The sequence below is a fragment of the Fringilla coelebs genome (genome assembly GCF_963513975.1).
Source record: "Fringilla coelebs genome assembly, chromosome: 4".
Lineage (NCBI taxonomy): Eukaryota > Metazoa > Chordata > Aves > Passeriformes > Fringillidae > Fringilla > Fringilla coelebs.
The window spans coordinates 59,500,935-59,515,586 of NC_140032.1; the positions used below are offsets into that span (position 1 = coordinate 59,500,935).

General features: G+C 38.7%; 1 protein-coding gene across 2 annotated transcripts in view; it reads right to left on the reverse strand.

Annotated features, from left to right (window-relative positions):
• WDFY3 (WD repeat and FYVE domain containing 3) overlaps positions 1-14,652 on the reverse strand; it is a 155,592-nt gene that overhangs the window by 35,044 nt on the left and 105,896 nt on the right. Inside the window, exons 23-32 of one of the 2 annotated variants that reach the window (XM_084204151.1) lie at positions 13,685-13,796; positions 13,078-13,268; positions 11,417-11,569; positions 9,751-9,824; positions 9,487-9,648; positions 8,010-8,104; positions 5,836-5,956; positions 4,850-5,067; positions 2,031-2,221; positions 602-736 (exon numbers count right to left, since the gene is read on the reverse strand). In XM_084204151.1, coding sequence (XP_084060277.1) covers positions 602-736; positions 2,031-2,221; positions 4,850-5,067; positions 5,836-5,956; positions 8,010-8,104; positions 9,487-9,648; positions 9,751-9,824; positions 11,417-11,569; positions 13,078-13,268; positions 13,685-13,796 — 1,452 coding nt within the window. Of the gene's footprint in view, positions 1-601; positions 737-1,985; positions 2,222-4,849; positions 5,068-5,835; positions 5,957-8,009; positions 8,105-9,486; positions 9,649-9,750; positions 9,825-11,416; positions 11,570-13,077; positions 13,269-13,684; positions 13,797-14,652 lie in introns of both variants that reach the window. The other variant, XM_084204150.1, reaches the window with a different exon arrangement.

Genomic DNA, 14,652 nt, shown 5'->3' on the forward strand with positions numbered 1-14,652 from the left:
TCAGGAGGCAATTTTCAGCAGATAACACACTCTGGCTTCAAGGAAATATATAATTTTCCCACTGCAAAACCAACTTTCCCTACTCTTGACATTAGATTTAAGATGAGAAGACGACACATTTCTCTGGCAGGAAATTAACTTCCTCTGGCATGAGGCTATTCATAGTCAGGGAATTCTCTGCATGGAGAAGATTCATGAACAAAATCTGCAACTCACAAAGCTCTGAGCAGATGGGATACAGAGTCTCAAACATTCTCCCATGATGTTAATCAGGAAAGAAATGGAATTATCTCTGACAAGGACATTGTATCCTTCTGCTTTCTTGTTTTGTTTTAACTGCAGCTAAATAGAAAGCTCAGCCTTTTTGTGGAAAAGCAGTGATAATTTTGTGGCTACTAATATTTCTACAGATACAGGGAAAAAAGTAACATAGAAAAACCCAAGAAAATTACACTTTCCACCCAAGTATTATGAGACTTAAGTCACAGCCAATTTGGTCATGATACTAACAAAACTTTGACTTTTTAACTTGGCTTTTAACCATGTGGAAAACTTGAATAACACAATATACTGAAATACAAGCAAAATTTCCAATGCTTACAGAATTCAGCATGCTCCTGAGCATTCCCAGTAACAAAAAGGCAGCTTCTGTGCAAACACTGTGTATTGAGGAGGTAACAGTGCCACAGGAGGCAGGAACTCCAAATATGAATGTCCAAATGGAGTCTAAATCAAACTGCAAGAGATGAAAGAGAAGACATGAAATGATCTTTTTCTCCTGGGCAATTGTATACTGCTTTTTATTACAGATACAATATACTCATTTCGCAGTAGAGAAAAAATGTGCTGTTTTACATCCTCCAAACTTTATCACGTCATATGAAGATCACATGTCACTGAAGAAAATTTATTTTAACTGTGAGCTAATGAAACTGCAACTCCCATCTTCTCACTTTCTTCTCACTTCTCATAAAGTACGCAAATGTTTTGAAACAAAAGAATTGTCAGCACATGTGCCGCACAATCAACTTAACTGACTCACATCCAGCAATAAAACCCACATGGTATTCCACAGAAAAAAAAGAATAACACAAACAAATCAAGTTGTACAGACAAGAAAGTCTAAATAATTAAATCAATTAAAAATAAAAAGGAACCAAGTGTCCTCCTCTAATATTAAGAATGCTACTAAGTAGTTGAATTTAGTTTCAGTTTAACAGTGTCATACTTCAATGCTGTAGGTGGAAGAGTGAGTTTCATGCCTCTACCTCATGGCAGCAGAGTGCTGAATGTGCTGTCAAGTATTCCTCTTGAGAAAGAAGGCAGGCACCTTCTGGTTTGAAGTTTTACTTTTCAGTTCTCACTGATAAATAATGTCAGCACTGCACCCATTCTAAATAGGCAACCTGTCTATGTAGAATGGAGTGTGTGTGGCTTTTCTTCATAAAGCACTACCCTGGGGTTTCCTAGGACTGTTGTAGGTCATATAATATCTACTCACTTACTTCAAAAAAGCCCAAAATCACCTGTTCAGAATAAGAACAATCAATATTTTTCAGCAACAACTGAGTTGTCTCCCTATAAAACCACAGAGACTTTCTGAAATAAAAGCAACCTTGGTTTTGCATGTAACCCGTGAACTCTAACACAGCAACTGCCCACTTGTTAAACAAAAAACCACAAAAAACCCACCTCACAACCAAAGCAAGTAAGCAAAAGATTATGTTCCCTTCAATGCCCACAGCATGCCAGCTTGAACAAGGGATCTACTTCTCACTTGACCCCAAAATGGACCAGAGTGACACCAGTGACAGCTAAACCATAGCAGGCTTAGCATAGCATAACATACTCCCAACCCAAAGGGCTTAGCACTAAACACCACATCATGACTGTGAATCAGCTGCAGAAGGAGAGGGCCTGGTTAATTCATTATTTTCTTTCATGACAGACAGAATTGCATTCACATCTTACTGGATAATCCCTACCTTGGCACCCTGATTACACTGGCTGCTGATGACAGGTGCACTGACCTGCAGGTTTTCAGGCAGTTCAGTGACTGGCTGCTGCAGGAAAAGGGCCATGAGGAGGAAATAGAGTGCAGGCACGTTAGTGTGCTTTGGGAGAAGGGACTGCAGAACAGGGAAGCCTGGGAAGTGACAAGCATCCCGGTTAATCTCCCGCACTGTCGATCTGCCACCAGCACTCCGGCCAACATTGAACCCTACAAGACAAAACAAGGCACAAAGCCAACAATGTTAAGAGGGAATTACCTGTGAGGACCCTTCCTGCTCACCTGGTGAGATTAAAAGGGAACCTCCTCAGAAACTAATGCTGTACAAAACAAACGTGCGCATACAGACTGTCACGCACAACATCATTCTGCTTCAGATGCCTCATGTTTTTTAAACAGTTAAAAAATACAGGAAATTACTGCTTTCAGTACCACATAGATGACACTGTTCCATACAGACTGCTTAATATAACTGCTTACACACACACACATCCATTTTCTGGCTGTGAACATAATTTCTACTTTTAAAACACCCAGGTTTCTGAAAATAGGTATTTTGCTGGCTGAGAGCAAAGTATCACCTCAATCTCAGTTACAGATTTATACAATGAAGCAGCAATCCATGGTCCATTTAAGTCAATGAGCAACTAATTTGAGTCCAGAGAAGTCTCAAAGGCATCTTGTTTCAGATATTTTGCTAATGATTAATCAGCTGGTAGTAAGCATTAAACAGTCTTATTTTATTTAAGTGCTGCCAGAACCACTTTTTGTGACCATGCTTCTACCTACATTTTTCAACTTCCTATTTATAAGAAAAAAAAAAATACACCTGGGTGGCAAAAGCACTTATTTTCAAGCAAGGAAAGAGGCAGGAAGACAGTTCAGTCTCCACATCAGCACTATGAGCCATTGGTCTGACATTGCCAGTAGTCAGGTGGTTTTTCTGAGGCTCAAATACAGATACACTTTCCACCATAAAATGCCTTTTTAAACAGAAAACCTTTATCAAGAATCAGACTAATAAAATCTGTGCTACCCAGCTGCAGAAATTCCATCAGTAACCTTCAACAAAATTCATCATACTTGGTTTCATGAGAAATCTTGGAGCCAGTATGTTATGATTTCTTAAAAAACACAGCATATAAAAATTAGATAATCTGTCACTATCAGGTTATGAGACTCAAGTTTAAAAATATCTTCCTCACTACAGCCTAGCTTGGATTCAATTAAAGTGATAGTATAATAGGAAAAATAGGAAAATTTGAAAAATGCTTTCAAATGTAATTGTAAATCAAAACCTTACTTAGAAAGTTTTTGTGACTGAAGAAAATGTTTATGATATTGGACAGTTAAAGTACATACTAAATAAAGAACGGTCTATTTCCTAAAATGCCAATGGTTTTCAAGTTTTTAAAGCACAACCAGGCAAGGGAAATGCATGTGCAAAATTGCTTCTTAAATAAAATACAGAACCTTAATCAGAATGAGCCAAACAACAGATGCTTTTTATTTTAACAATAAAATATTTGCATGGGTTTTACAGCTTCTGAAAAACCATTTTCCTTAATCCTCCTGATTCATGGCAATGCAAAGAAACACCCTATGCTCGCAGCTGAATATCCTGAGGGATATATTGTGGGAAACAGTAAAAAGAGAGTTTTCTTTAAGCAAAAAATACCAAGATCCTATATTTGAAATCTATCAAAGATACAAAGCAGAAAGAAATATTTTTTATATTTTTGTATTTTCATTCCAGGAAGAGCCCTTCTCATGAAGGAAGATCACTTCCACAACACTTCGATTACTTCCTTACAGTAAACTAATTCAGAAAAACTTTTAGTGCAGTAACAAATCATGTACTCCTGCAACACAGGTGGCTCCTTGAACAGCTATTTACAACAATGAAGTACTATTGATACCACTGCTCTGATCTAAAGGCTACTGAGGCTTATGAAAGACCCTCATTTAATGTCAATAAGTTTGCACCAGAGCCTGAATAGACATTCATCTTAAAAGCACTATTTTATTTTGACCAGAAAAAAACCCAGGTCGGTTGGAACTTGCCACTACACCTCTCTATAAGACAAACGTTATTTCAAACATTTGGAGATACATTTCAGACAGCTCAGAGATGCTCAAAATGGGCCCTGTAGCACTAAAACCTCATACACAATTCTAGGTCACAAGGGGTAACTGAGAGGTCTGATAACCTGGCTGAGAGAGGATTTAAGAACCTGAAAAAAGCGCCTTTGATAGAAAGTGTGCTTGTGTACACAAGAATGCAGGAGAGGGAAAGGAAAAGAAATGCTGAGATTATACTGTGAACACAGAAATTTCCAAGACAGCAAAAATTCAAACTGGTACATTTGATGGACACAGCACTCACTAGTCAAAGCAGCTCAGATATAATGCTGCACAATTAACTATTAAAAGTAATCAAACAAGCAAATTTTATTGAATCTTTATTAGTTGTGTGCATAAAGTGCTGCTCTATGCTTCCTTTGCACGCAGCTCAGCCATGCCTGCCCACGGGACACACTTAACCTTACCCTGATGGTAAGACAAAAAAACCAATTAGCTACATATGATGCACCAAAACTGAACCACAATATCTGTGTCATGTCAGCTGCAGGTAGCTTTGTAAAACCATTCCCTTTTGCCTAGGAAATCCTAACTCTTGCTTGTAAGAAAAATGAAGTGCAGAAGCATCTGATGGCAGCACAGAGAAGAGTAAAGAAAGGCCTCAGCCAGCCAGCACCCCCACAATAACCCATAGCTCAACACCCCAGCACAGGTGCTCCCAGCAACCCCTGAGCCCTGAGGGGCTGAGATGCCTACCTAACACGGTACCAATCTTATTGGTCAGGACAGAATCCGTCTGATCCAGCCAGCCTCCACCGCTGAGACCTTCCTTAAACTTAATAAGGATGGACTGATTGCTCAACAGGACCACGAGAATTCGCATGGCTGCTGTGACTGTGGTGGAATGAAGATGCTCTTCCATAAACATCATAATCCAATCGAAACCCAGTGTCTTGACCAGTTCTTCACAAGCCCTAAGTGAAGGGGAAAAAAAAGTCATATTTTACAGCATTTAGACAGCAAAAATCAATGTCCTCCACTGCAGGGCAAACCTTAAGAGCAAATTCTTAGTTAAGTTTGCTACAAACAAGTAATATCACTTATCAACTCTTTATATGAAACAGGTAATGTGCATTTGTTTAGAAGAAAGGAAGGACTAAATACAGCTCCTGGGACTAATTCCATTGCATGAGATTTCTCCAGCTGCTGCTTTTGATAACAAATATGGAATTCTGAACTGAAATCATCTTGTTGAACAAGAAGTTTTCACGTCTTCTTAATGAACTGGTATTAAAAAATGAAGGAAGATTGTTTCTTTCTTTGTTTTTATTATAGGAAGAGTTACTTGGGAACATTTGACTGTGGTTTTGCAATTTAAAGGGGCATTCTAGGGTCGATGATCTTAATGATAACCCCCCTACTGAAGCCTCTGGATCTCATCCAAATGAGAAGCTGACTATCCCACTTCTCTAAAATCAAAAGTTTTCTCTTGGACAGATTTTATTTTTCTATAGCCACACATGAAGTTGAGAGAAAACAACAAAATTAATAATGTATCCCATTTCTACTAGCATACCTGAGAGTAATCTATCTGTAATAAGTAATTTATCTGCATAAATCATTCAACATTTCCTACAAAATGATGCAATTCAACTAGTGATCTGAAGGAAGGCTGTATAATTCTTCCCCTTCAAATAAAATATTATATCCTTTCTCTGCCTCAAGGGTTTTTTGGTACTTACTGCAAATTAACAGTTGTCTTTTCTTTAGATGTATATAGAAGTTTCAGGAGGATATCTAAAAGCCTGTTCCGCAGTAGAATAAGATTAGCTGAAACAAGTCCTCCGAAATCATCCTCTGTTCCTAAATATTGAATAAAACCAAACAAAAAAAGAGGCAAAATCAGGATTTTGGAACTTGGGCATTTTAAAGGCTATTCATAAATTCCATGCATAAGCAAATACAATCTGACCCCCCCCACTCAGGCTCCAAGGAAGCCGTACTGAAGTGCAAGCAGCCTGTAATATGGTGCTGAGAAATGTCTGGTGCCTCCTTATCACTGTCCCACAGACTTCGGGCAGCTTGAAGAACAGGTAAAAGAGGATCATAGCTTCTCAGACAATAATCTGAACTGAGGTGGTCACTATCTGTCACCCTTCCTTCCCATCCCTCCCTTCTCTCAAAACTCCAAAACATGGTAATTGAATAAACATTTTGCATTTTCAAAGCAGAGTGGTTCAGGGGGATGTGGAAATTATAAGGAAGTGATCCTGATACTTCCCAAATCCCTCCAAGTCTAAGAAAGAGAGAGAAAAATTAGTCTCCTTTTCTTTCTACACATCCCCAAGCTCATAATCAGTTGAAAAACACATTTACTGCAACTAAGGCAATCCATGCAGCTCAGGACTAACTTTACAGCTATTTTGCAAATCCCTCTTCCTGTAGCTTTATGCTGTCAAAGGAGGACCCTGCTTTTATGTTATTAAAAAAAAAAAAAAAGGCAGCACAACTTGAGGCAACGTAGGCAAAAATGAAGAGAGACAGATAAGTAGAAAATTTCTGGACCAAGGTTTTGTGCACAAGATAAAGACACAAAAAATCTATGGCAGAAATCCAACAAAAGTGGTGAACTCCAGCAGCCTAAGAATCTCATGCCTTTTGCCTCAAGAGCTTCTCTTTTCATTTCTGCCACACCCTGAATTTCTCCCCAAGGTTCTTCAGTCCCCTATGCAGGCAAAAACCAGCTCAGGCTGCTGTTAACATGGGGGAAAAACTGAAACTCATGGCCTGTAGTGACTGTAGATTGGGAACACCAATCTGGATCTCTCTCCAATACCCAATACCCTCTTTTTCACTAAAAAACTCAAATTTAATCATCTTTGAGACCACAAAACCAAAACTATTCAAAAGCAACAGGTGAGGCACAGGAAGATAATGATGAATCCCACCAGACCATGGAATGGTTTGGGTTGGAAGGAACCTTGAAGACCATTGAGTTCCTACCCACCCTGCCATGGGCAGGGACACCTTCCACTGGACTTCCTCTGTTTGCTCAGAGCATCATCCAAACCAGCCTTGAACACATACAGGGATGGGCCATCCACACCTTCTCTGAGCAACCTGTTCCAGTGCCTCACCACCCCCTCACCACCCTCACAGTAAGGAATTTCTTCCATATATCCAATCTTAAACAACTCTCTTTCAGTTTGAAGCCATTCTCCCTCATCCTATCACTACATGCTCTTGTGAAAAGTCCCTCTCCAGAATGTGCACACTGCCCAAACTCTGTTTTTTCTGACACCAGACCAGTATAACAAACTGTCAAAGAAGAAACATCTCTCTCACTTGTCCCTCTACACCAGTATATTCCCAAGAGATGTAGAAACAGAGGTTCTTTGGATAATCTTTCTATTTACTTGGCTGACATTCACTGTGGGACTAAAACATTCCTGTTCAGGGAGACAGATTGAAAATGCAATTGCACAAGGTAAATAAGTTCAATGTAAGAATTATTGAAGGATGGTAACATTTCTTTTTTTTGCCTAAAAAAAGGTTACCAGGCAGTCTTAGCTAATTCTTTCACTTATTTCACACCTGGAGGGCTGATGCACCTAGCAACCAGTTGTTTGGTTTTGTTTTTCCTCCTTTTCCCACAAAGAAGCAGAGATACACAGCTGATTCAAGGGAGCAAGTGGAGGAAAGAGAACAAAAGAGTTAAATGAAGGAAACAAAAGAAAAAGTATTTTGCTCTGCTTTGCACTCAATACTGAAAACGAAAGCCCCCCTAACTGGCAGTCAGGTTATAACAATATTGTAACGTTGTTAATGACACTATTTATACTTTTTTTTGTATTCAAGCTCAGAAGAGACTATGATGTATTTTATTCTACTGCTTCTAAGTATTGCCAACACTTACCACTATCAAGCTTTTCTTCATTGTTTATTTCCATGACCACAAATTTCTCACAGACTGCAAATGTAGGTAAAGTGGAAGAGATGAACTGTCCAAACCTTGATGTATACAGAAAAAACATCACTCATTGATACGACAGATGCACTCTCATCTATCAATAATTCACCTTAAATATAAAACCATGACACCTGTGACAAGGAGATACCCAAAGATGTCTCCTTCCTCATATCTGAAGATTGATGAAAATGGTCTTCATTTAAAGTTACTAGCCAAAACACAAATTAATTTGTAGTAATTAATAGAATACTTGCAGACAAGTCTGCAGGTAAGGGACCCTGAAAATGCTAGGATTCAGGAAACGGAACTGGGAGATACTGCTGAATCCTAGTAAAAGGAACCTCAAGTTAAAGGAGAACAAAATATTATTCTCAGCCCCTTACAGCTGAACAATTATTACATCAAAACAGTGGTTACTCAGCTCTGGAAGAACATTTATGGCTATAGCTTGAGGTTATGTAACACAGGGTCATGATTTTCCATGACAAGACACTGATGTACCACTCCAAGAAAGGAGATGCAATATATTCCTCTTTTCTCTGCAGCTAACCCGAAATGGCCCCTAGCTAGTGCAACTTTTCCCAAGTTATGCAACATATTTCAATCTTTATTTCCAGGAAAGAGAACAGGGAACACTGGTCTACAATCTATTCTTTAACCATTTAAGCATAAAATCAATAGTTTTATTCTTGAATAATTTTTTTTCTTGTCTAATTAAAATAAAGACAGGTAAGATACTCATGTTGAGGCTTCTGATACATTTAATTGTACTTAAAAGTAAGGAGCTGAAAACATGACTACACACATGCAAAGAGCTCCTAAACCCCACAATATTTTGTCTATTTCCACTATAATAAAATAAGAGATGAAAAAAAATCAAGATATCAAGGAGTTAAACTATTCTTAAAGCCTTTCAAATACTCCTGTACATATGAATTGCAGTAAGTAGTGTAATTTTCATCAGACAGAATTAGTAGCACTATATCTGACAGCCTTAAATACCTTTTTATACAGCGATGATTAAGAAAAAATCTGGAACTAAACCTTGCATTCAAGATAGTAATCAAAACTGCATTTTAACCAGAATTATCTTTTCAGCCCATGTCAAATAACATTCAATGGTATTCAGGAGGAATGCTTTACATGAACAAAAGGGGCTGCTCAGCACGTTTACTTTTCACCGGTAGAACATTAAACCAGTTTGACCATTCAACCATGCTTGGTCAGATACAAATTGAAAATCATATGCAAATCAAGGCTTCAACACATTGCTAATGTCTACTCCAATCTAGTTCATAGGGGGGAAAAGAAAAATCAGTACATGAGCATTCCATGTCACACACTCCTCAGCAGTATGACCACGAAGTACTTTTGACCAAGGTAACAGAACCAAGAAAGACAAAATTATCCAGGTGTGGGCTACCTGAGTAGGTCATAGCTGCTGGGGAAGCCCTGAAGGAGAAAGCTCAGCACATTGCTAATCGCAGCAATAGTGGGCTGGGACAGGGACATGTCTCGAAGAGTCAACAGCAGTCTTGGGATGAGCTGGAATTCCCTCATTAACTTTGCATTCTTTGCTGCTTCACTGGAAGAAGAAAAGAAATGAGATGGCCATTTATAATTGGAGTATCCTCTAAATATCATCTGATCCTGTAAATCCCATCACTAGGCTTTCATCAGTTCATACCTTGACTCAGTGAGGAGTTCAATGAAGTGCTCAAATAATGACAGATGAAGCTCATAGGGTGCATGAAGCCAGACCTGAAATACAGAAAAACCAGTATTTTTTTTGTACACAAATCAACTTGTAGGTTAAAAACAACATTAATAAATCAAAGGTTATGAAGATATTAAAATCATTCATATACATGACTGTTTACCTGGGCATGATGAACCACACATTGGTTCAAAAAATATTCTCTGTAAGGGTATCATGATGAAAACTTACAAAAGGATCTTATAAAGGGATCCAGATAAAAGGTCACACACCCTTGTCTTTTTGCATAAACTTTAAACAGACAGTGCAATGACTCCAAAGGAGCTACTGAGATTTACAAGGCTGTGTTAAATTTATTTCATTTAGGTGAAGGTTTATATCTTCATTAAATTAACTTACTACATTCCTCCAAGATTAAACTCAAGGTCTTCCCTGATTTTATTTTTTACCCAGCATTGCCTGCATTTAAATTATTTAGATTCTTTACCAACACCCCTGAAGTATCAATTGTTCAATCAATAGAAATAATAGAAGATATAATAGCCGGAAAGCTCACAGTTATAGCTGCAAATTTTAAAATTGATTTGCTATTGAAAAAAGCACAATTAGTATTTGTGCTCTGGTGTATAAAACTTTCTAGTTTTTGCTTTTCTCCTAATCTTATAATTTAAAATCATGAGAACAAATCTTTTCATTTCCTTTTTCTGCATGAGTAAGAACATCTAATTTATCCAAACTAAGTGAAATGTTTGGGTCACTGATTTCTGAATAAAGTAAATAATTAAAACAACAATCAAAAAACTGAAAAAACAATAGCCAAAATCTCAGACTTTCTTCCTAAATAATGTTTCCAAGAGTGCTTTGAAATACTCAGACATCTAAAAATAGGAAATGATTCAGTCTTTTAAGTCATTTGTGCAAAACTGACTTGCAATATTAAGTCAGCAACTTATAGCTGGCGTAGCAGTGGTAGTAGGGTTTTTACTTACTTAATTTAATGTACATGAGTCAGAATTCTTTTATTCAGTCTATGTCAGGTACAGATAATGCCAAAGGAGCACATACCAAAGGGTAAGTCCTGGGAATCTTTTATCAGCCTCTACTGCATTAGCATTTCCCTCTGAAATTTGCTACTTTCCTTACTTTAACACTTTAACACTTAACTTTCCTTACTTAAATGTTAAAGTATTTCATAGGTTACGCAAACAGAATTTTAACTCCCTTACTAACAACCTTGCAGGAGATGTATGATAAAGTGATTTCCATGTGCTATGTTGAAAGTTTACCTTCTACTTTTATTTTCAGGGCACTTTTTATGCCTTGATACATGTACTGCAGTAGAACACACAGGTGAAAAGAAATTGAGGAACAGAAAACTATAGAATGTTGACTTCTAAAACAACAAAAAGCAGAAACACCTGCGGCACCCATCCATTGTTTGTGCAGTGATTCAAGCCATTTCAGCAGGAAAAGTTACCAATAATCTTGCTGCTCACCTGCTTTACTGTACTATATAAGAAATAGGATGTTCTCAGTGTACAGCCTAATTTGCTACTGAATATTTGAGGTACACTATCAGCATGGGACTTAATCACTATCCAGCATAATAATCACTCTTCTGTGTAGCTCTACATACTTCAAAATCACAGAGCAGATCCTGGAAGGCAGCAGAATTTGGGATAATGGATGTCTCATGTCCACTGTCAACAGTTCCCACCAAGGAAAAGGTCAGGTGGAGTATGTGGCTGTTCAGAAGGGACCGTTTCTTCTTTAACAGCATTGCCAGCAGCTTGAACAAGTAAACAGAAAAGGAATTAGTCCTGCGAGCACACAGCAATGTTGTCTAAGCATGCTGGAGAACAGATGAAATGCCTGTGCCCCTTTTGAGAAGGCCTTTAAAGTATGTCTGCTGGTTGATACTCTTGAAGAAAGAGTTTGAAAGTGGCATTACAGTTCATTACAAAAGCAGCATATCCAGGACACTCTCTAGCTCATAAAACATCTGTTTACACCACAGACAGCATCTAGGCCCTGAGAATTAGGGACACACACTGCTCTCAGCTCTCTGGTAGTCAGTCAGTTTAAGACAGCACACCCTTAAGCAGTTATGTTCCTGGACAGCAATCATGGACATGGCAGACAAATGGAGCAGGCCTAGAGCACTGCATGCCCAAATGAGGGGTATTCTGGCACTGAAAAAAAGTAACATAAATATGAATAAGCCTCTTTTTTTCTTGCTATGCTTTGTTCCCCTAGGCATGACTGCAGTCCCCACTTCTGCTCTAACTTATAACCTGGGCTGAGAAAAAACCATTTGCCAGATTTACTGTTATAGTCTCTTTTCTTCTGAAGCAAACTTGTTTAAACACTCAACATCCTGGCCTGTTCAGCTTTACCATCCTCACAGAAACACTAAAGAAACACATATTTCTGGGAATCTCCCTCAAACCACACTATTTGCTGACCTCAATACAAGTGGAATGTAAGGTCATTTGTGACGATCCACTGACTACTCATGATACAAGAAGGACACTGTCTAGACTTGTTTGCTCACAGTAAGCCAAGGTCTGCACCAGGCTCTTTGGAATGATACGTTTTGGTGTAACTGCACCAGGCACTAGCATTTCAAGGTTTGTAAATACACAACCCAAACCACAGAACTTTCCATTTCAGTAAAGCAACCTCATGCAAATCCCTGTGAGAAACATAATCCTACATAATCCTGTAAATCCTATGTGAGAAACATAAAATACATTGCTCATGTGAAGACCTCTTCGAATCAGTCAACCAATCCTTCTGCATAAGTGACTGCCTTTTCCCTATCCCAGTGGAGAATTGATGTTTTCAGCTTGAAAGGAAACAGCATCACTAACTACAAAGTCCATGCTGTCTCCTTAAAAGGATGCTTCTAGGAGTTCACTTGTTTGGGATTCTTATGCATCCTTATCCTCTCTCTTGCTGGCACATCAGAGCTACAAGCTCCCGGGCTTGCAGGAATGGGTTCAAAATCACAAGAAAATACTCATTTAAGTACAACAGTCATGATGTTACTGAAGGCTCAGTCTCAGCAATGCAGCTAAATGTGCACAAGGGCTTAGCAAAAAACTTTTCACCCTCTCCTTTAAAAGACATCGTAAATAATTCATCTATGCTAATTAAACAAGACCTCAAGAAACCTTTAAAGAGAAACTCAGGTTACAACACAAGAGATTTCTGAGATTTCCATGGGAACTGTGATGACAAACAGTGAAATTCAATGCAATCAGCCTAGTCTGTTTTAAGACATTTCTTACATACCTGATAACCTTTGATTCTTTCCATCTCTTTGCTGGCCAGTGGATTGCTCTTTACCACACAGACCAAGGCTTTCACAGCTGCATACAATCCTTCCACATCTGATGCCATGGCTACAAGTCCCAAAATAGCAGCAGCCCCACCAATGTACTGTAGTGTTGTGGCAACAGGTTTGGGGACAAAAGTTCTTACTCCTGAGCACAGACAGAGAAAATGATTTAAAATATATTCAAATCAAGTTTTTGCAAGAAATAATTGTGAAAATGTGAAAGCAATTTTCATTTAGCATTATTTAAATTATAAAAAGAATGCTACTAGAAGAATTATGACACCTTAGAAGAGAAAGTGAAGGAAATATAGAACAAAAGTTTATGACCTAAGGTAAAGTAATTGAATATATTTTCATATTAATGAATCATAAACCAAAACAAGCATCCCATGTGAGCAAAAAAAAAAAGATAATAATATATCCATAAAATATAAAAATGTTCAATAAATACAATGCACCATTAACATTCATAAATCACATGATTTATCTTCTAGACCTGAGTTCTTACTGACAAGTAATTAATAACTTTGAAGCATAATAATTCTTAAGTGCTCAACTCACCCAAATACCCTATCAAAGCTGCACCAATGGAGCGTGCTGGTCCATTTAAATGTCCTGCTGAGTTATGCAGTAGCTTCACAGGTGTGGCATTTTCATGAGAAGAAATTGCCAGCTGAAGAAAACAAGAAAAAACCAGCAGGGGTTGAAGAGAAAAGGTTATTTTTATGCAAGCCTAAAATTCACAACTTACGAATTTTCCTACTGTGATCAGGAGTAACATAAATCCAGATTAAGCCTTTCCTCTCAGGAGAGATGCTCCATCCCTCCGATCATCTTGGCGGTCATCCCTGGACTCACCCCAACAGATCCAGGTCTTTCTTATGCTGGGGACCCCAGAGCTGGATGCAGCACTGCAGGCGGGTCTCACCAGAGCAGAGGGGCAGAATCCCCTCCCTCACCTGCTGCCCACCGTGCTTCGGATGCCACATTTGGCTTTCTGGGCTGTGAATGCTCATGGCTGGGTCATGTCCAGCCCCCGCCTTCCACCAGCACCTCCAAGTTCTTCTCAGCAGACTCAATCTGCTCATCCCCAGCCTGGACTGATACCAGGGATTGTCCTGACCCAGGTGCAGCACCTTGTACTTGGTGTTGTTAAACCTCATGAGCTTCCAACTGGCTCACTTCTATGGGTCCACTCAGCCCTGGAACTCATCCAGATCTCACTGGATGGAATCCTGTTGTTAAAGTGTGTCAATAGCACCACTCAGCTTAGTTTCATCAGTCAATGTGCTGATGGTGCACTTGATCCCTCTCTGTCATTAATGAAGGTATTAAATAATACTGGCCCCCACATGGACTGCTGAGGGACAGCACTTGTCACCATCTTCCATTGGGACTCTGAGCTATTGACCATTACCCAGTGGATGCAACCACTTTCTCATACATCTTAATAGCCCACCAATTGAATCCATCTTTCTCCAATTTAGAGAGAAAGATGTAGTGGGGGACTATGTCAAAGGCTTTACTGC